At 38.7% G+C, this 21,412-nt stretch overlaps 1 protein-coding gene and 1 pseudogene across 2 annotated transcripts in view; both read left to right on the top strand.

The window, feature by feature from the left end:
• Window positions 1-21,412, top strand: part of LOC137654347 (putative ammonium transporter 3) — a 115,380-nt gene that overhangs the window by 60,538 nt on the left and 33,430 nt on the right. For both annotated transcript variants that reach the window (XM_068387963.1, XM_068387964.1), the window contains one exon: window positions 15,599-15,740. In XM_068387963.1, the coding sequence (XP_068244064.1) occupies window positions 15,599-15,740 (142 nt within the window). The remainder of the gene's footprint in view (window positions 1-15,598; window positions 15,741-21,412) is intronic.
• Window positions 8,355-10,670, top strand: LOC137654800 (uncharacterized; annotated as a pseudogene).

Genomic DNA, 21,412 nt, shown 5'->3' with positions numbered 1-21,412 from the left:
CCTTCTCCCCAAGTCCCAATACTGCAGTAGAGGGAATTGAGAAGATAGCACTACTCAAAGCTGTCATTGCATGCTTTCATGCAATGGAAGACCACGAGCTATACGCGTAGGAATCTTCTCTCAGTGCCTTGGGACAAGGCACTGGGAAGAATGTGAGCAACTTCCATATCTCTGCCTTAATAAGTGCCAGGGATTCTTCCCCCTCTGTTGTCGGCTGTCCCGAGCATTTTTCAGGCCCCAATAATGTTGCTAGTTCTCTCCTTAGGGCAGTGGGATCATATTGGGAGGGAAATAAATCTTTGGAGCAGCCTGCCTCACTCTCTGTCTTTGCTGGGTATGAAGGTATTCAGTAATTATCTGACCCTAAGACACCAGAAACTAAGTCTGATAGTTCCTTTGTGAATGTCCTTGTGATCATTCATGAATGTAATGATCTGGGGAAGGGGATCTTTCTGCCTTTGGGGGAAAACCGGGCCCATTAATAAGTACTTCGGTACCCCTCAAGGGTCCAAGCCATCCCTGGAACAACCCTAGTCAGATCTAGCTAGTTTGGCTATGGACCAAGTTGATGATCAGATCTTTTAGTCTGAGAACTCTCTTTTCCAGCTATGGCTTTGGCCACCCCTCTCGAGGCAGAGAATATTCTACACACTAGAGTTTGGTCCATCATCAACTTTAGGTTAACCACTGCAGATACTCATGGCAGAAGGCACATCCTTATGGGCCTCTGAGTCAGAGGCCATAGAATCATCTGCCATGGCCTCCATCTAAGCTGTCTCCTAGCTTGATAAGTGGTCAGCTGATTTAATGTACTTCACCAAGTCAATGAGACTATCAAACCCGTACTTTCTGTAGAAGTACAAGAGTCTCATGCCGTCTGGTGGGAAGGCAATGACTTTCTTGACACATCAGGCAACAAACCAATGGGCATATTACTTCAGAAGATTGATTGATTGGTTGACTAATTTGTTGTTTTCTGGCATTGGTTTTGAAGAGGAAGATGCCCAAGTCCCCTGATTCTCAAAACAAATTGATTCAGAGATAGCTATGACATAATTGAACTCGTGCAGGTGTCAAAGTCTCTCCTTTTCAGGAGTTATGTGTAGGCGGCTGTGGAGAAATGCAGAACTGTTTTGTGGGACTCCGTCATCCAATGCCCAGTTTCCTTTAATGGCCCTGGCCATTGGAAAGTGGCTGTGGCCAGACTCTCGGGTTCGGCCATGCCAGCAGGATCAAGAGTAAGGAAGGCCTCTGTAGCCTTTCCTTTGACCTTAATCAGGACTACCTGCCACTTCTTCCCTAAAGGAGCATTTGCATACCCTTTGAACCACCAAACCTAGTTCTTCCAGGCAGTAGGGGCAGAATGAAAAGGGAAGGAGAGGGAAACACTGTTGCCAGTATTCCTTCTCTCCTGCTGCTGAAAGTATAGGGTTGCTTGTCGTGTCATTGGGCAACCAGGCAGAGATACAGGGCAGGACCTTGGGTATTAAGTGTCCTTTGGAACTGTTACTGACCACCCTTTCAGGACTGTCGGCACCCCTGTCTTAGCAATAGTAAGTTGAAAATAAATTTTTTTGAATGAGGCATGTCGTCTAATAACAGGAATAGAAATTACACAATTCATACAAACTACATTATTTCATTAACATGACTTTCTTAAATTTTGATCTAAAAGCAAATATAATTTGCAGATTTCCTAAATGTGGCAATTTTCCCGTCTTGAGATCAGCTTTTCTACCTTAGCTGTATATAATAGGGATGATAATGGAAAATAAACATGTCATAGAATTTTGACACTTAAAATGTAATGTTATATCAATTGTAGGGTATAGAATTTATTTCATAGAATAATATACTAAGTCTTGTTCTTTCCAGGATGACGGGGTGGAAGGAGAAACTTGCCAGCAGTCCCTCTCTCCTGCTGCCAAGAGTAGTGGTATGGTTGCTGTGCCATTGGACAACCTGGTAGAGAACGAAGCCAAAACTTGGGTAGTGAAGTTCCTTCGGAACAGTTACTTACTACCCTTTCAGGACCATCATATCTCACTTACTGATAGAGTTCTTATCTGATCATCCATCATCACCAAAAGACCTGGCCTTGCAGACAGAAATAATAGGGCTGTTAGAGCAAAACATTCTCGAAGTCATTTGAGGCAATCCCCAGACTTCTACAGACTACTCATTTTGTTAACAAAGTCAACTTGGAGCTGGAGATCAGTCATCGACATCTCTCTACTGAATAAGTTTGTGTGTTGAACAAAGTTCAGGATTGAAACAGTACGTTTTGTGTTGAGTTCATTTAGAGAGGGAGATTTCATGCATTCAGTGGACCTGAAAAATATACTTTCAACTACTTGTGCTTCAGACTGTTTACTTCTTGGTAGCAGCTTAGGCTCACTCACTAGGCATATATCTGTTCTTTTATCTCATGTCTAGCTGATACTGACCTCCCCTGTGGAGCAGTTTCTACAGGATCAACATCAGTGTTTCACTTTTTGTTATGATCTGGGAATTATAATGAACTGGAAGATGTTAAATCCAATACCAAAAGAAAGGTTGCAGTGGTCAAGCATGCTGAAAGACACAGCAGCAACAAGAGCCTTTCTCCCAGACAATTACATCAGCAAGCTCAAGGGGGTAGTACAACCATTTCTGTTCAAGACAGAAATCTCAACTTGGCACTGGCAGACTCTTATTGGCTACCTTCCCTCTCTGGAGATGCTCATTCCACATGGGTCCCTCCACCAGAGATCTCTTTAGTGGAGTTTGAAGAGTTACTGGTCAGCATCCTGAGAACTCCCTATCCTTCCTGTTCCATTGGAGCAGGAGGCACCTGACAACCTTACCTGCTAGCTGAATGAGGAAAAACTAACCAAGTGATCCAACTTGACTCTCTGTAGCCAGCCATGCAACTGTTCTCAGATACATTGTAGGAAGGGTGGAGCTCACACCTGAATGACCTGGTTGTTTTAGTGGTATAGTCAAAAGGAGAAAAGCATCTATACAATAGCATCTTGGAAATGTAAACAGGAATGTTAATGAGCATCAATACCACTATAGTGGCTTAAGTCAATAAACAAGGGGAGCCTCCTTGCTTGTTGACTTAAGGCAGAAGGCATATCATTCTCAGTCTTACTGAAAAAGCTGACAAAATGGATGGGCAGCATTCTGCGTCATAGGGTTGTCAGCTGGGTACATTCCAGGCAAGAGGAATGTACTAGCAGACACACTCATTTGCCAGGGCAGGTTGTTGAGTTGGATTGGTCCCTGTATCCCTGCATAGAAGAGAGACTTCTTGATTTGTGGTGTTCTCTGGAGATTGACCTATTTTCCACAAGGCTAAACAGGAAGCTCTCTGTGTTATGTTTCCCAGTTCCAGATTCATGGATCATATTCGAAGACACCTTCCAACACTATGGTATCACCTAGAAGTAAAAGCCTTTCCTCAATTCTCCCTCTTCTGGATGCTAATCAATTAAGTGCTGATATGCTGATACTCAGAAGGATCTTGAGAGCTCCCAGATGGCCACATACCAAGTGGTATCCTGATATATTAGCTCTAGTGAACTAATCAAAGTCCCGAGAGAAATATCTTAATGTTGTACACTTCTCTGTCAGTCACATCTTAAGAGGTGCTGTCAATCTGTTAAGTTACTGGAACTTTACAGTTGGAGACTATCCAGCATCTCCTTTGGGTAAAAGGCTTTTTATGAGGTGCTGCACAAGGGATGTCTCTGCAGCTGTCTACCAAGGAAAGTAAGCCATCTTCTGCCATTTGTGCATAGAAGAGATACTTCCAAAGTCAGAGCATCTCTAGCATAGATTGTGGATTTTCCTATCTTCCTTCACCAAGAGAAGTGCTTCTCAGTCTCGGCTGTCAAAAGCTACCATTCAGCCTTGAGCGTGTGCTTTCAACTGAAGGGTATAAAACCCTCTTCATCATAAGAGTCATCAATACTCGTGAGGAGCTTTGAGCATTTTTGCCCACCCTAAGACCTTAGCAGGATTCTTAAGGCTCTGACCTGTACCTTGTTCGAACCTTTAAGAAGGTTGTTAGACAGAGAACTGACTCTCAAGTCTGTCTTTCTGTTAGCCTTGGCATTGTTTAAAGGTTTAAAGATTTAAAGGTCTTTCGTGAATGGCAAAAGCAAAGGGCAGTAACAATGCCCTAACAGGGCAATCCACTAGAGAATGACCAAATATACTTATTATTAGTGCCCAAACCTCTTCTCCACCCAAGCTAGGACCATTGATGGCCAAGCAATGGCTGCTGAGGACTCAGTAGGTAGACCTAAAGGTTGCCCTAATCTCCCCATCGTAATCTCACAAGAATGGTGAGGTTGCAGACACTACAAGAAACTATCGAGCTTGAGCAGGTCTTTAACCCCATTCCATCAGATTGCCAGCCAGGTACTAATCCAATAGGCTACCACAACCCTTAAAGAGAGTAGGCGGGTTGCATGGTCTATCTTAATCACCTACACTGGTTTAAGACCTTCTATATTCCCTCTTTGCGTCAAGCATTATGTAACAATTGAGAGTAGATGCTTTTGTGTCTTGTAATCTTAGCAGTGATATTTGAAGATGACCTGACACCTTAGGCCTGAGTGTCACCAAATCTTCTATAGCACTGGAAGGACCAAGAACGAGGTATCAAGGAATGCTTGCTCTTTCTGGTTTTATGAGAGAGGGTTAAGGTACCACCTAGGACCAAAGCTCACAAAGTCAAAGTATAAGCCCCACCCTAGCTTTTAAGAGGAATCTTGGTGTCTCCATGTGTTTAAAGCTGGGGGTGAAAATGCCAGACTACATTCACAGCTTTTTACCTGTGGGAGTATACACCATGTCCCTTGACACCTTTTTGCTTGGTTTTATGGTGGCTGTCTAATCAGTTGTGTGCGATAGTACAGCTCTCCCATGGGACAAGAAGCTTTTTATCTAAGGTAACCTAAAGATGCAATTCTGGAATTAAAGGTAGAATGGTATTGACAACCTCTAAACCTTCATTTATCTGCACCCTCTCTCAGGGAGAAAGCAGTCAAAGTGTTACTCGGTGGGTCAAAGGTTGATGTTGGTACGCTACACTTCTGAGACCCATTCCTTACATTCAAAATATAAAGAAGTATCTCAATAACCCTCCCTAAATTAGGGGGGAAGATAGTAGAATATATACCAACCTATTGATAATTATATGACAAGTATATTATTCCAGACTGCTATCACCTGCAGGGGAAGGGATCCCTCCTTTGACCACATACCAATATTCTTGAACAGGCCAGTCCCTATCAGCCTCTGCATCCATATGACAGACAGATATGAGGTTACATGAGTCATATCTTCCTTTCCATATTGGACCAGGCAGATTGACACTTCCAAGGAAGAAAAAGAACCAAACCACTTTCAGTTCTAGGAGGACTTCCGATCTACCAATCAGTGAGTTTCCCTATTTTATTAGAGGAAAGTTTTATATGTGTAAGAACAATATCTATACACAACTGAGTCATATAAAGCCAACCTTCCAGCTTCAACTACCCCACTCAGTTCTGACTTAAAAGCCTAAAGTGAAGAGTATCTGACAGTTCTTTTTTTTGGGGGGGGGTTGCAGGGGGCCTACCCGCCGTCACTTACCACCTACCGTTAACTACCTCAGTAACGACTTCATTGGCTGTTCCAGTTCAGGTTGCGATATGTTCCCTAATTTAAAAAACTCAGGTTTATATAGTTAGGAAAATACAAATCACTTTTAAAACTTATGTCTTTTTCTCTCTCTCTCTCTCTCTCTCTCTCTCTCTCTCTCTCTCTCTCTCTCTCTCTCTCTCTCTCTCTCTCGATCTTGGACTTTGTCTGTCAACAAGCGCATTTGTGTGCTCTGAAAACTTTCTCGATTATTTAGGAGATACGAAGATCTACATCACCTAGAATTGACTGAAAGCTGTGATAGTGCTTAGTGATCAATGCTGTGACATTAGTGTGTTTACGAGTTTTTTAACTTAGACTTTATTTAGGATTAAAAATCTCGTTCACTCGGCCATACCACTACGTTCAAGTTTTTCCTAAAACGCGCATGCGCAGTGCAGTATGTATGACATGGTTATCCCCATCATGGCAACATTATTGTAACAGATGAACGAAATCAGATACGGCCATTGTTAAAATACTAGTAGATAATGACTATGGAATTCTCGAGACCTGGTACTCTCGATGATGTTGAGGAGGACCTTGTTCTAAGTGATGATAATGCTGAAGAGCATCTCTGCTGGACCATACCCCTACCTCCAACAAACGATGAATGGAATATGATACAGATAGCAGTAATGAGCCAACATCCCCTGCTGCTAAAACTACAAAGTGTGATGCTTCTTCCTCTCAAAATGAAGTTCTAAATAGTTCCATGCCTCGACCTGCTATTCAGAGTATACCTACCCTGGCTACAAAAAAACTGTTCTCCATGGCTTTGCTCCACGTGCTGAATACATAAAGCTCCTATTTAGAGAGAATCTGGGGGTTAATGTGAAGCTTCGCTGGCTATCGGAGGTTACCAAGATGTTCAGCCTCGATAGGGAATTGGCTGAAGTTAAAATGTCTGCGGTCATTTCTCGATTTGTATATATATCAAGGCATTGTCTGGATATCATAAATAGGGTCAAAGGTGGGGAGGTTCTATCACTTGTGTTAGATGTTCAGGATGCTGTAAACAGACCCTGTAAGTTCCCTACATATCTCATCACTCGATATCCTGTGGATGTAGACCCTTCATTAGCTAAGGAACTGACGGGAGTACACACTCTACGTCGTTTCCTACTGGATGGAAAGTCCATCCATCGTATTGTTATTACTTGGAGCCACCCAGATCCAACCCTGCCTTTTGGTAACTTCTCTTTCCTCCCTTGTTTACCGCCATGTGAACTACGCAGAATGCCAGATGAAAAGCCGTGGTGCTTCAAACGCTGGGGTATCGGTCACATCTCACGAAACTGTGCTGCCCCTGAAAAGTATGCATTTTGCTGAGCATGACAGTCAGACCTGCCCTCATCGCCCCCCTGTACCACCCACAGTGGTTGGCACTGCCTTGGCATCAACATCACGCTCATTACCTTTACCTACACCAGACACCTCGCATTGGAAATGCCCGAGATGTAATGAGCCCGGAGTCAATGTGTGGCATGGCTGTACCAGACGATCACACACTACATCGAACCAGCATATTGCACAACAGCTTCCAATGCCATCAATCAAACCCACCGTTACTGCCTCCTCACAAGTGTCTACGCTTAGTAATGCTGTAGACGTCCTCAAATCTCGGTGTAACTCCCTTACATCACGTTTTGAAGCCATTGAATCTCGTTTAGAGAGCATGGACACTCGCATGGACAGTCTCGTATACTTCTTAAACCCTCTAACTTCTAAATTTGCTACTAATGATACCACACTACAATCTCTTGCTGAAGCACAGCGGGTTGTTATCACATCAGTTACTACACTCACTGAGAAACTTGACTCACTTGCTACACGTCTTGAGAGTGTTACTAATCCCCATACAGGACTTTTGCCATGTGATACACCACCAATGTATACCCGTGTCACCACTGCCTCTTCATCTAGTCACCGTTCTTCCATGGGACATGTTCGATAACCAAGTGAGGTTTAATATTATCTCATGGAATGCCTGTGGTATTACAAACTGGGCAAAACTTTCTGCACTTAAGGGAATTGTACATAGTCACCACCCAGATGTTATTCTAATTCAGGAAGCTTTTGTTGGTATTGCTCAGCCAAGAGAAGAAGCTCCCTTTCTCACTGGCTATGTGTCCTATGTCCATTTAGTAAGACATGGCCTCATCACCTACATACGTACTTCAATCCAGCATAGACTTCTCCCAAACTCTGAGGATGAAGATACAACATTTCAATTATTTGAGATTACTGTTGGCGGAGGCACCATACGACTGTGCAATGTACATGCAATACAAGGTAGGATAAATACAGCCAAGCTTCCAGCCCCAACCCTCCATTGTATGGTTTACATGGGAGATTTTAATGCCCGTCATCCAGATTTGGGAGATCTTGCTGGCACTGTGAACCGCAATCGGAACCTACTTCTAGGATACATTCGTCAAAATCAACTGACTCGCTGGAACACTGGTGGATCTACCCATGCACGAGGTGGTACTTTGGATCACATCTTGACCTTTGGACTCGTACCTTCCATAGCCAAGTGTGTAATGGTTCCTATGCTCTTCTTTGATCACATTGGTCTCAGCATACATTATTTCCTTCCCGCTATACCTACTTGAATACACAATCGCACTTGCATCACAATTCCGCCTAAGTACCAGCCTACGTACATTTCATACATGACTAACCTTCTCCCTATATTTGACCTCCACTGTCCTGAGAAACTTTACTCCTTACTTGTTAGTACCACACATGATTTCCACACACCATACATCAGAAAGCCACATACCAGACATCGTGTTGGTGCCTTGAAACTAAATAATCGAATTTCTCAGGCAGAAAAGAAGGCGATGGATGATGGCTTTGCCTTTATGAGACAACCAAGTCCTGAGACTCTGCACCAGTATCAACTATCAAGAGATGATCTAATTGCTCTGCAGAAATGTGTACAAACAGATTCCTGGCACAAATTAACAGACAGCATCAACGATCAAACAAGCATCTGTTCCATGTGGCATCTCATCAACAGGATTGTGAAGAAGAAACCCCCAAGTGTCCTCCACCACAGCCCTGCTCAGTATGCACAGGACCTTATCAATGACTGGTGAGCACAGTCACGAACCATCAACCTTCTAGCTCATATACAAGACTCTCTCTCCTCACAAGAAAACCATCGTACCTTACATCTCAGTTCCTCCTTACTGAGCAGTGATGAAGAGGACAATGTACCCATAACTAAGGAAGAGCTACGACGTGCCTTAGCAAGGAGTAAGAAGTCAGCTCCCGATGATAATAGCATCACCTATGCAGTCCTTTGCACACTCATAAAAGTAACTGGCCACCCTCTCCTCCGGCTCTACAACCTCTGCCTCTGCCTGGGATATGTGCCCCTAGCATGGACTCATAGTACAATTGTACCCATTCCCAAGCCCGGCACTGACAAATTTCGTCCTATCTCCCTCACCTCCTGTTTCTGCAAAGTATTTGAATGTATTCTCCTCTCCCGCCTTATGTTCCGGCTGCAAGATAAGCTTTCGTCTAGAATATACAACTTCCTACCCCAACGAGGAACACATCATTGTCTCATGGAGCCCTACACTCGTCTCTCCCCAACCAGTGTTGTAGCCTTCATTGATTTGAAAAGCGCATTTGACGTTGCAAATAGAGACATTATTTTAGACCAGCTTATTGATTTTGGAATCAAGGTACACCTTTTGAGGTGGATACGTGGATATCTTCGAAATAGAGTCTCTCGTGTGTTGTTTAAGGGAGCATTGAGCACTGCAAGGGAACTTGAACTTGGTACTCCACAAGGGGGAGTACTTGGTTCATTTTTATTTAATATTCTCCTTCATCGCCCTCTCTCCTTGCTCCCTAATACTGATAACACAACCATCACTTGCTATGCAGACAATATTTGCATTCACTCAACATCTCCGGATCACTTGCAACGCTTCCTTTCTTCCTTCTATGAATCAGCATCCTCCTGTGGCCTTATCATCTCCCCAGGAAAAAGTAGAATCTTCTCCCCAAGGCCACAAAGGAATCTCCCAGAATTTACTGTGGGAAACAATGTTGTACCTTTATGCACACAATATATCTATTTGGGAGCGCCAGTGCGAATTACACCATTCATTCCAGCAAGACAGAGAGTACATCCCATTGTTCAAGATCCACTGGCCCGGTTACATCGACGCCTGCCTCCTCTCAAGTGGCTTACTAATTATTCTGCATGAGTATCTATCCCAGTCGCCAGAACCATATATATTGCTTTCATCTGCTCAGTGATAGATTATCTTTCCCCTGCACTATTTCAACTCTCCAGATCAACTCTGCAGCCTCTTGAAAAATTCCAGAACCAAGCAATGAGATTCATTCTAGGTTGTCCAGCATCCACTAGAATTGTAAACATGTAACATGAGCTCCGTCTCCCTCCACTCGTTGGGAGAATATACTCCAATGTCACCTACTTCAGTATTAAATGCCTGTATTATCCTCACCTGTCTCCTCACTATTCAAGCATCATCAGAACTTCTCTTGATCTAGATGCACCTCGTCCACAACTACGCCAGGGGGTACGTACTCTAGTTAGTACTGTTTGTTCAAGCATTCGGGGGCTTGACATCAACATCATGGCAGAGAACGTGGATCATGGCCTTGCACCCTGGCAGACTCCTGTGCCGGCAATCTCTTACACTCCAGTCTCTAAGACTGACTTGGCTCAACTTCAACAACAACGTGCATTGGAGATCATCGACAGACTATCCTCACCCCTCAGTGTAGCCCATGACCTCTACACAGACAGTTCCCGGCTGCAGGATAGCAGTGCTGGATGTGCTGTTTTCTCTCCCACTTTGGAACCCCCGCCAGAGGGCTGAACAGGCCGTCGCCTCCCAAAGTCATCAAGCTCCACGTACTGTGAACTACATGGACTTCTACATGCAGTTATTTTAATCACACGGACCAGAAACAACGGCTTGATCATCTGCGACTAGCAACCAGCACTCCAAGCCATTTCATCACATAAGCCAGCATACACAAATACATTGGCAACTAGACATGGCCAACATGAGCTCTCTGTAGTGCACTTCCAATGGATTCCCTCTCACATGGGTCTTCTGGCTAACAACACCGTTGACCATCTCGCAAAGGCTGCTTGTCAACTGGATCCTCCAGATGCTGATGCTCCTACTCCATCTCTCCTGTGCTGCAGAAAAATGGTGCGACAAGTTGCTCGCTCACCTACTCATCATCGTAGTAATGCCGAGAGAGCCACCAGTCTATCAATACAGCATTAGGATCACTTCTTTCTTCACCAACACAAGTATCGCCGCAGTGGACTCATGGTTCGTCAAAATAATGTGGTTTATGCGCGTCTTCGGCTGGGTTGGCGACCAGTTTGGCAGGTGGCTGAGCAAGATGGAGTTCCTCACTTCTCCTCCTGTAGGTTATGTGACGCACCCAATGCCAACACCCTGGAACACTATTGCCTGGAATGTCCACTTGTTAGTGACATATTACCCCAAAGACTCACAGTAGTTGATATATGTAAAAAATTATTGACAGATAATAATTTGCTCGATGAGATCCTCATGCACCATCCTCACTTTGGTGGATACTGAATAATAAACTGTTTTGTAATATTAACTAAAGATAGGTACAACCTACCTACGAAATCAAGCTGAATTTAATTTGTATTCCATATAGTTTCATTTGTATAACCTTTAATATATAGAAATGAACAATATTATTTTTAATATGTACTAAATGTCTGTCTATACTTTATTTTGTATTCCTTTGTATAACCTTCATTATATTCTGTAGATGTAAACAATATTTTTAATACATACCTAAATGTCTGTATATACTTATTTTTTCTATTCTTTTGGCATAACTTAATTACAATGTAGATGTAAACAATATTACTGTATTACCATGTACTCAAATGTCTGACACCAATGGGCGCAATAAATTGATTGAAACAAAAAATCTCTCTCTCTCTCTCTCTCTCTCTCTCTCTCTCTCTCTCTCTCTCTCTCTCTCTCTCTCTCTCTCTCTCTCTCTCTATTTCTAACGTACAGCATTTATTGCCTAAAAGGCAATCGTATCAAATAACATCAAGCCTTTCATTTTGATGGTTTTATGACTCTTATTAAGTCAGAACAAACAAAAAAATGTTAAGGAAATTACAAATAAAAACTACTATCAGACTCCAACCTTTCCAGTATAGTTAATAAAATTAAAATGAAATATACGAATGTTATATTTGATTAATCATGAATTTTTTATTGGAAACATTTAATTTTTTATTATAAACCTTTTATTCTTACCAGTGCTAACAATTAGTTGGGTTGATCTAAATCAACCAACTGGTTATAAATACCTAGCAGCTGCTTTAAGATTAAACACCCTCCAATCAAGATGAAACTTCCTTAAACTACTTTACTTTACTTTACTTTGACGGCTGCTTTTCCGGCCCCCTACAGCAGGGGAACCCCACTCTACAGGACCTCCACTGTCGTTTTACCTTGTTCACTCAGAGTATTTAACGTTTCATATCGCGTATTGTTCATTTACTGTTAAATCGTCACTGTTGTATGACTATTGAAATTAAAAAAGTCTTCAGTTTCCTCTTAAAAGCCTTAATGTTTTCAATCATTCGGATGTTTCGTGGGAGCTTATTATATAGTCTCGGGCCCGCATATCTAAAGGCTCTGGAGCCTACAGTAGACATATATTTAGGTTCCAATAGTTTGAAGCCATCTGTAACTATTCTCGTGTCGACACGATTTGTTGGCTGACCAATCTGTAGCAATTCTCTTAAGTATTTTGGACGCCCGGTTCTGATAACTTGGTGGGTTATTGTACATATTTTAAATTCAATTCTTGCCTTTATTGGCAGCCAGTGTAAATCCATTAGTAGAGGGGTGAGCCTTTCTCTAGATGGGACACCTTTTATCAGTCTTGCTCCTCTGTTTATTATGTTTTGTAATTTCTCAAGTTGCACTTTTGGTAAATTGTAATAGATAGAGTTGCAGTAGTCAATCTAGGTAATAACACAGTTTATCACAAGTTTCTTTACAGAATTTTCATCCAGGCACTTTTTTATAAACGTAGATCTCGAACTTTAGAAGATATCGGCACTGAGTCATTATTTATGTTCATTTGAATATCACCCAAGTTTCTCACACTGTTTCTCTTGCCCACCACCATGAATTCAGTTTTGTTCTCATTTAATTTTAGTTGTTTAAATGTCATTCATTCTCTAACACTGTCATGGATTCGGTTCTGAGTTTCACTAGTGTCATCTATATCATTTATGGAGAAGTAAAATTGTGTGTCCTCTGCAAATAGTTTGAACTTCACACCATGCCTTTGTAGTATTTTTGATAGACCAATAGTATAGATGCAGATTATGATTGGGCCAAGTACACTCCCTTGGGATACCCCTCTGTTTAAGGGTTCATATGATGAATAAGAGTTTCCAATTTGTACACAGTAATTTCTACCAACTAAGTACTCTTTTAGGTATTCGAAAGCTTGATCTTCAACGCCGATGAACCGTAGATCATTTAGTAGCAGTTCATGCACAACTGTATCAAAAGCAGCACTGAGATCGAGCAATATTAAAATACCACATTTATTTTCATCCATCATTTCTAGCAAATCATTTACAATAGAGCAGATGGCTGTCTCTGTAGCGTATAGTTTTCTGTAAGCAAATAGGTTGTCAGGCAAAGCTTCTATTACTTCTAAGTGAATGATTAGTTGTTCAAGAATTACGTACTCAAGCACTTTTGAAACAAAGAACAGATTCGAAATAGGTTTATATGAGCTTAATTTCTGGTAGTCCAGTGCATTTTTCAGAACTGGTGTGACTATAGCCATTTTCTCAGATTTAGGAAACTTACATTCATCAATGCTTGCATTTGCTATTCTCATTATTATTTCGGCTAAACTGGAAAAGTCTCTCTCACCAATTACTTCAAATATTGGCATAGGATCGATCGCGCAGTTTGTTTTCTTTGCTCTCTTGATAATTCTGGTGATGTCATCTTGTGTTATGTAGTTAAATCTTATCAATTTTGTCTGTGTGCCTGGTGTATCATTAATCTGATGTTGTGTATTTGCAAATGACGTGGTTATATTTTCAATTTTGATTTTAAAGCATACTAAAAATTTATTTGCTAGTTCCTGGTCATTATATCCACCAGGTAGCTTTTTTCTTTTATATTTCCCATTATACCATTCAGGAGACGATATAACTTATTTATGTCTATTGCTGCTTGGAGGATCTTCCTCTTATAGTATTCATTTTTTTCCTACTAAGTAGGCAATTATATTAACACGCAGCAGTTTTGTTTTTTACCCACGTACTTTCAGTTTTTAACCTATTCCACTTTCTTTCTTTACGTCTTTTTCCCTCTTTTTCACCAAAGTCTCTCGATCAAACCAAGGAGATAGGTCTTTTACGGTTATAGTCTTTTCCATCGGTGGGCACATGGTATCATATTCACTTTTACTCACTTCATTATAAGTGGTCGTAAGACAGTTAACAAACTTAGCTCCCAACAGACGTTGGTCATCATGATCACAGGGAATGTTCGTAGCATCATTTATTTTCTTTGTTACTTCAATAAATACAGTAGGAGAAAAATTTGATTGATGTCTAAAGTTTATTTTCTTTACTAATGCATGTTTCTGTAGAGGTAGAATAAACGTAATAAGTTTGTGTACTGGGGAGATAGTACATTTCTCTTCAACTTTTAATATCAGATACAATATTATTCATGTCATCACTTAAAACTAAGTCCATTGTATGCCCAGTTAAAGAAGTTGTACAGTCGACATTATTCACTAGTCGATATGAATCTAATAACTCACTAAATGCCAAAGCGTCAGGATTTGATGCGTCAGCCATCCAAAAATTGAAGTCTCCACAGATAACTAATTCGTTTTTCTCTATGGTAATCATCTCAATGAGAGCACCGAATTCTTCAAAAAAGATACTAGTGTTTGTTCTAGGAGGTTTGTAGACTGTTACAAAGGTTATTTTTCTGATCTTTTGCGTAAAGTTTATTTCTATATGTTCAAAGCTCGTTACACTAGTTCTTTTTAACATTTTGAGATTTGAGTAACTTTTTCTGATTAAATAGTCCGATACCACACCAGACCTACCTTCTCTCGGTATGTGAAAGGGGGTGTGTGGGGGGGGGTTGCCATTTCATTGATCTTTGCCCTGTTCAAGTTATATAACCATGTTTTAGATAATGCTAGCATGTCCAAATATTTTTCGTTTATCAATTCTCGAATTTGAACAGTCTTATTACCTACAGATTGTATATTTACATAGCCACAGTTTATGACATCCTTAGTAACCATAATCAGTATTTTCTGCAAGTCTTTTCAATTCCAAGTCATAAGTTTTGCAGTCTTTAGAATTTACTGTGTGGTCACTTGGTCTGTTTAACTTTGTACAGTTTATACACTGACACTTGCAAATTACACTCCCTGGTGGAGTGTCTCCCTGAACATTTCCCGCAGACTTTATCTTCAATTCCAAGTCATAAGCTTTGCAGTCTCTCGAATTTACTAAACAAGAAGTTATAAATCTGCAGAATTTTGGTCTCTGAAATAGAACGCGAAACCTTCTGAAACTATTAGACTGATGTCTCAAACAGTTGGATTGCCTTTAAAATGTAAAATATAAGAAAAGGACGAAAATCCTAATTAGATATTCAGCATCAGTTTCACAACAATAAATGGAATTGTACTGCAATATAATTTTCTTCATAACTATTCTATGTGAATAAGAATATGCATAAAATCTGTTCACAGTCTCCTTAGTAATTCAGCTGGATAGCAAATACTTGTGACTTTCTGGCTTTATTACCCTTATAATCCATTTCTATTTCTTCTATAGCTCTGGTGGCAGCTCGAATGGTAGGACCCAGACTAGGACGATATGACCAAGGAGAAAGCCCTTTACCGATGGGGTCACCTACTAATGCAATCCTTGGCATGTTTATGCTGTGGTGGGGATGGTTAGGCTTCAACTGTGGAAGGTAAGGCGTTCTTGATAATTAGCTCTTGACGGTATCTCACTTATCACCTTGTTTGACCATGTGATCGCGATGACCTAATGGTCCCTATGATTCACAAGATAAATTATTAAATTCGTTTACATGAAAATTGAATCCTCCTTTTCTGTAAAGGAATGATTTTTTTTATATACTATAAAGTAACCCAAGATGTAGAAAATAATGAGAAGTATCCAATATGTTAACCATAGGCAAGTCATTATAAAGCCTATATAATTACATCCGTCCATTTCATTACGGTGAAGGTTATATTTTGATAGGCGTGTATTTTGTATGTCTGTCTGTTTGTTCGTGATTCGCTTAAATCATAAACTATTTGACCGAATCTCATGAAATTTAGTGGGAGGATTGATCATGACCCAATGACAATTTGATTAGATTTTGGGAATGATTTGGTCAAAGATCAAGGTCAAGGTAACAAAAAGGTCAATGCACTATTTTTGCTATATCGTGGTCAATTTTTATCCGATTTATATGAAACTAGCGCCAAAATGTGCATAATTTAGTTGCCTGTCTTTTTTTATATAACATAATCAAGGTCAAGGTCAAAGAAAGGTAAAAAAAATCTCTTTTCTCTTTATCGTGGGAAAATCTCATAAAATTTGGTGTAGTAATTGGCCATAATCCAAGAACAATTTGATTAGATTTTGGGAGTGATTGGGTCAATGATCAAGGTCCAGGTCACAAAAAGGTCAATAACGTCATTTTGCTCTATTAAGGTCATTTTTTATCGATTTGCATGAAACTAGTGCCAAAATTTTCATAATTCAATTGCCTTTTTTGTTATGTAGCGTTGACAAAGGTATGCACTCTACCGAGTGCACATTATAGGAACAGGTTCCCAAAAGGTTACTCACATTCTTCTAAATAAAGAGAGATTTCTCTGCATTATCACGCTATTTAATATTTGTTAATGAAAAGTGTTGGTATCATTCACTTTTCGTTGCAAGGAGAAGAAGAACCATTGTTAGTGGGATTACCCACGAGCCTTTGCGTATGTGGTGTTCCTTGTTGTAGTATTCTAGGCATTTGATACTTTTACTCTTTTGTGGTAATATGACTGCTGAGCTTGGGCGTAAGATAGTACATTATGTAGATTGTGCAACGCCTTCACTTTATTAGTAAAATAAGTCCTCTCAAAGTGGTCTTAGCCTCGATTAGGCTCTGTTTCATTTTATAATCTCGGACTGTGATAAAGTACACATGTTTTGCAAGTTATACTCATATGTACATTCAATCTGATACCTTACCTTAACTTTGCATTGATATATGCGGAAAAAAGACACCATTTAACGAAACTTTATTCTTAAGGGGTAATATATTCAACATTTCCTGCTTATTTTATATATGGCAACAGCATTGCTTCGATTGTTTTGAAAACTTTAGTCAGCGTTACCAGATTATGAGATACTAAATTCCCTTGAGAAAGATGGAATAACAACATATGAGCTTAAAAGAAAAAGAAACAAACCATTAGTAGGCTTTTTTAAAGGAAGGGTCAGCTGGGGGAGAGAGAATTTCCCCTTCTTCCCGGGTCAGTCAGACATAGGAAATAAAGAAGTCATTTCTGTTTTAGGGGCTGTAGAGAGAAATTGAATAAAGATTTTTTATACGGCTTGTAGAATATAGTATCGTGGCCTAAATCTTATTTAATAACCATTAATGTTCTAGAAAATATTGCTAACCTAATTTATTATCAGTAGATTTGTAGTAGTTAATAGCAGTATCAGTAAATGCTGTTTTTTGCATAAAAGATGATAAGTGATGAGTACAGTAAATACTGATGACCGGATAGCACCTTCAATACTATCAGAATTTATTTGAGTCGGAAATTAGTTTTATCGAGGTAAATAAAACTGTTATTATACTCTAGCAAAATCATGGAGAAATTGATTTTATTTGCAAATCATATAAGAAAAGTTGCTTAGTCTCGGAACGACGTAATTTCACGAAATTTTGTCATGAAAGTAGGGAATACTAGTTTTCCTAAATTCTATTCTCTACTAATTTTTCCGGAAGAAAATACACACGCAGAGAGCATAAGCACACAATGATTCTTTATGCTAATACACTGATGTAAGTTATCAATAATTATATAATTGCTAGAACCTTTATCTTGCGAAAATTACATAGCTTGGGGATCTTTTCTAAGTGATCAAATGGCCAAGTTAGCACAGCTACGAAGGGTTGGCTGTGGGCCATGGTACCGGGTGAATTGCTATCACTAAAGCTCTAGTTCGGAGTGTTCGAACCAAGGTCTATACCAGCTCCTCATCCTATCAGGATAGTAGTTAAACCATAATTTCTACAGGTGATGCAGTAAGCAGAGAAAGGGGAAGACAAATTATTCAAATATCTTGGAAAGAATTATTTCATTGTTCTTTTCATCACTGAATGTCACAGCTGATGAGAGATGATCTTGGAGTCCTACAAATTTTTTCTCACCATTTACATTTTATTTTCTGAGCTTCTTTCTTTATTCCCTGACATGTCATGTTAGGTCTTGATTATTTAACATTTGTGTTCCTTTCTTCATTCTTTAATTCTTTATTAAACAGTCTCGGTATTTAAAAGAATGGCCTTCCATTCCGGTGCTCGTCTTAACCCGTCAATTTTAGTCCCTTACTTCTCAGTATCCCTCCAGAAAAGAAATCTCTCTTTAGCGGCAGTATGAAAGACCTTCACTTGACCATTCCAGCCTAGAACCTTTAAAAATTTGTGTGAAGCCAAACGAATATTTTCATTAGATGGATTCAGAAACGATGCATTTGGAACACTTTATTTCATTTCTCTCAATCAAATATAAGCTATATTGTTAAAATCATCGAAAAAGACATATGGATTGTGAAGCACGCCTTTTTGAATAAGAGGTTTCAATCAGATTTGTTACATATAATTTCTACGCATTCCTTTATAGTTACTCATGTGAACGAAAATATCTTGGTTTGCTGTAGTGCAAATGTGTAAATTATCCTATGGAGCAATTTGGTAAAGACATATCAACTGGAAAATTTGAGGTTTGTGAAAGACTACAGAACATGATGATCTAAGTAGTATACCTTCGAGCCGAGCAAATGTTGGTATAAGGAGCCTTAGGATGCATATCCTCTAAACACCCAAACGAGTATTCATTATATATATATATATATATATATATATATATATATATATATATATATATATATATATATGTATGTATGTATGTATATATATATATATATATATATATATATATATATATATATATATATATATATATATATATATATATATATATATATATATATATATATATATATATATATATATATATATATATATATATATATATATATATATATATATATATATATATATATATAAATTACCGATACTTTTTTTTTTAAATCACACATGACTTGGATCAGCACTTAAATCCAACAAAACAAACTCGTTATCTATACTCTATGATACCTATCTTAAATTTTTCCGTAAGGCCTTGGCAATTATCGAGCGAATTAAAGCTCTTGGGGTAAAGATTGAATTAGCAATGTAGCAGAGTATTTTTAAGTAAAGTATCCTTACGTATCACAAAATGTTGCAATCTATGACCATCAGAAGGCTGACGAAAGTCTTTAGTAGTCAATCTACCATTTGAGAAATACCGATGAAGTTTTGGAAACGTAATTCATCCTCTTTATTAGAAACATTGCGTAATCAAGCAAAACTAAATTTGAATATTCATGAATGTCCAAAAATGGATTTATATGGTGGTCCATTACTCTATTAACTACAGTAAACTAAAACAAATCTCTCTCTCCCTCTCTCACTCTCACTCTCTCTCTCTCTCTCTCTCTCTCTCTCTCTCTCTCTCTCTCTCTCTCTCTCTCTCTCTCTCTCTCTCTGTATGAATGTCCTCAAGGCGGTGTAACAAATTTGTGGAGTTTTTCTGAATATTTTATAGCCTCGAACTATAAATGAAACTACTTTTTGTCCCATAATTGACTTAAAAAAGACTAATGTCGAAGTAGTCTGATGAAGCTGTTAACAGAAGGAATTGCTGAGCTATAACATTTCATTAATTTCCATATGATTTTGTGGATTAATGTTATATATATATATATATATATATATATATATATATATATATATATATATATATATATATATATATATATATATATATATATATAGTGTATTATATGTGTGTGCTATGTATTTTTTTTTTGTCGAGGCGGCAAATGATAGCATTATAAAATATGGCAACCAGATTTGTAACGTATATATGGTTTCTCTAAAGTTGTAGAGGGCTCCGACCATTTCCTAGAAGTAGTAAGAGCAACCCGTTATCTGTTTTGTCATGGTGACACTGGAGACATCTGACAAACGGTTTTCCCTGAGAGTTGGCGGGACATATGAATCTAAGTGTCCTGGTCAGCTGATTAGGGTTGATCAATGCCCTTTGGAGCCACATACTTCATTGTTACTTTCTTACTCAAAACTGCGAGCTTGTTAACAATAATAACTAAGAATATCATTGAACTCTTTTATCATTGTATTAAAGAAGTTAAAGTTTAGCTATAATAACGATTTCTGTGAACAAGTGTTTGATATGAGTATAAGCAATCCTTTGTCCCCTCTTTTATCCAGCATGTTTATGGAGTTGTTCTAGATCAGCTTCATACCTTCAGTTTTGTTCTCTCATATTGTTTGATATTACTATGCTAATGATGTTCTGGGTATTATAACAAAAATTTTAATCGTGAAGATTTTTGTTTTTATCATTAATTTGGTAATTCCTTCCATTAAAATTTACTATGGATAAGAAGAAAATATCAGTATACCGTATACGTTTTGATTGTTAGGCAAGCCCATAAATTTACACTATTTAACTTATGATTATATATATATATATATATATATATATATATATATATATATATATATATATATATATATATATATATATATATATATTTCTTTTCAGGCCAGACTGGAAATATAAAGTATTCTGTATTTTCCTTTGTGTACTTTAGCGTTTAAAAAGAATTCACACGATCAGTATTACTGTCATTATTTTGATTCTGTCAGTACACCAAGCCCACATTCAGTATTTATTACTGAGTGAAGGGTCAATACATGCAGTGACCGACATTGAGAGGTTGTCGCTATTGCCTTCTAGTAAGATGGAGAATAAGAGAAAGCATGTACTGCTATTATTTTGGCTTTCTCGATAAAGAGAAAGCAGAACCACAAAAAGTGGATCAAAGCCTTCCTTACATAACATAGGAGTCATATTCTTTTACATCTGTTAAATGAGATAAGAACTACAAAATGGAAGACTTTGCACATTATTTTCGGATGGGCGAAAAAATGTATCAAACTTTTACAGATGTTGAGACCATATATAACAAAAAAGAATGCAGTTATCTAGCAATGAAAGACTCTTTGCGAAGGTTGCCTCACAACCTTTTAATTTCTTCTTTACATCTTCGACACTTGCATCAAATATGGTTTTCTTTTATACTTCCAATACTTTCTCATATGCTGGAAGTCGTCGAAGTAGTCGTCGTTTGTTTCAAGTCTCTTTTCATATAATTTTAATTTTGAATATCCCACAACTCTGGCAAGCGACGATATATTAGAATAAAATCCTG

Source organism: Palaemon carinicauda, chromosome 15 (assembly GCF_036898095.1).
Source record: "Palaemon carinicauda isolate YSFRI2023 chromosome 15, ASM3689809v2, whole genome shotgun sequence".
Lineage (NCBI taxonomy): Eukaryota > Metazoa > Arthropoda > Malacostraca > Decapoda > Palaemonidae > Palaemon > Palaemon carinicauda.
This window is presented reverse-complemented; position numbering and strand designations above follow the sequence as displayed.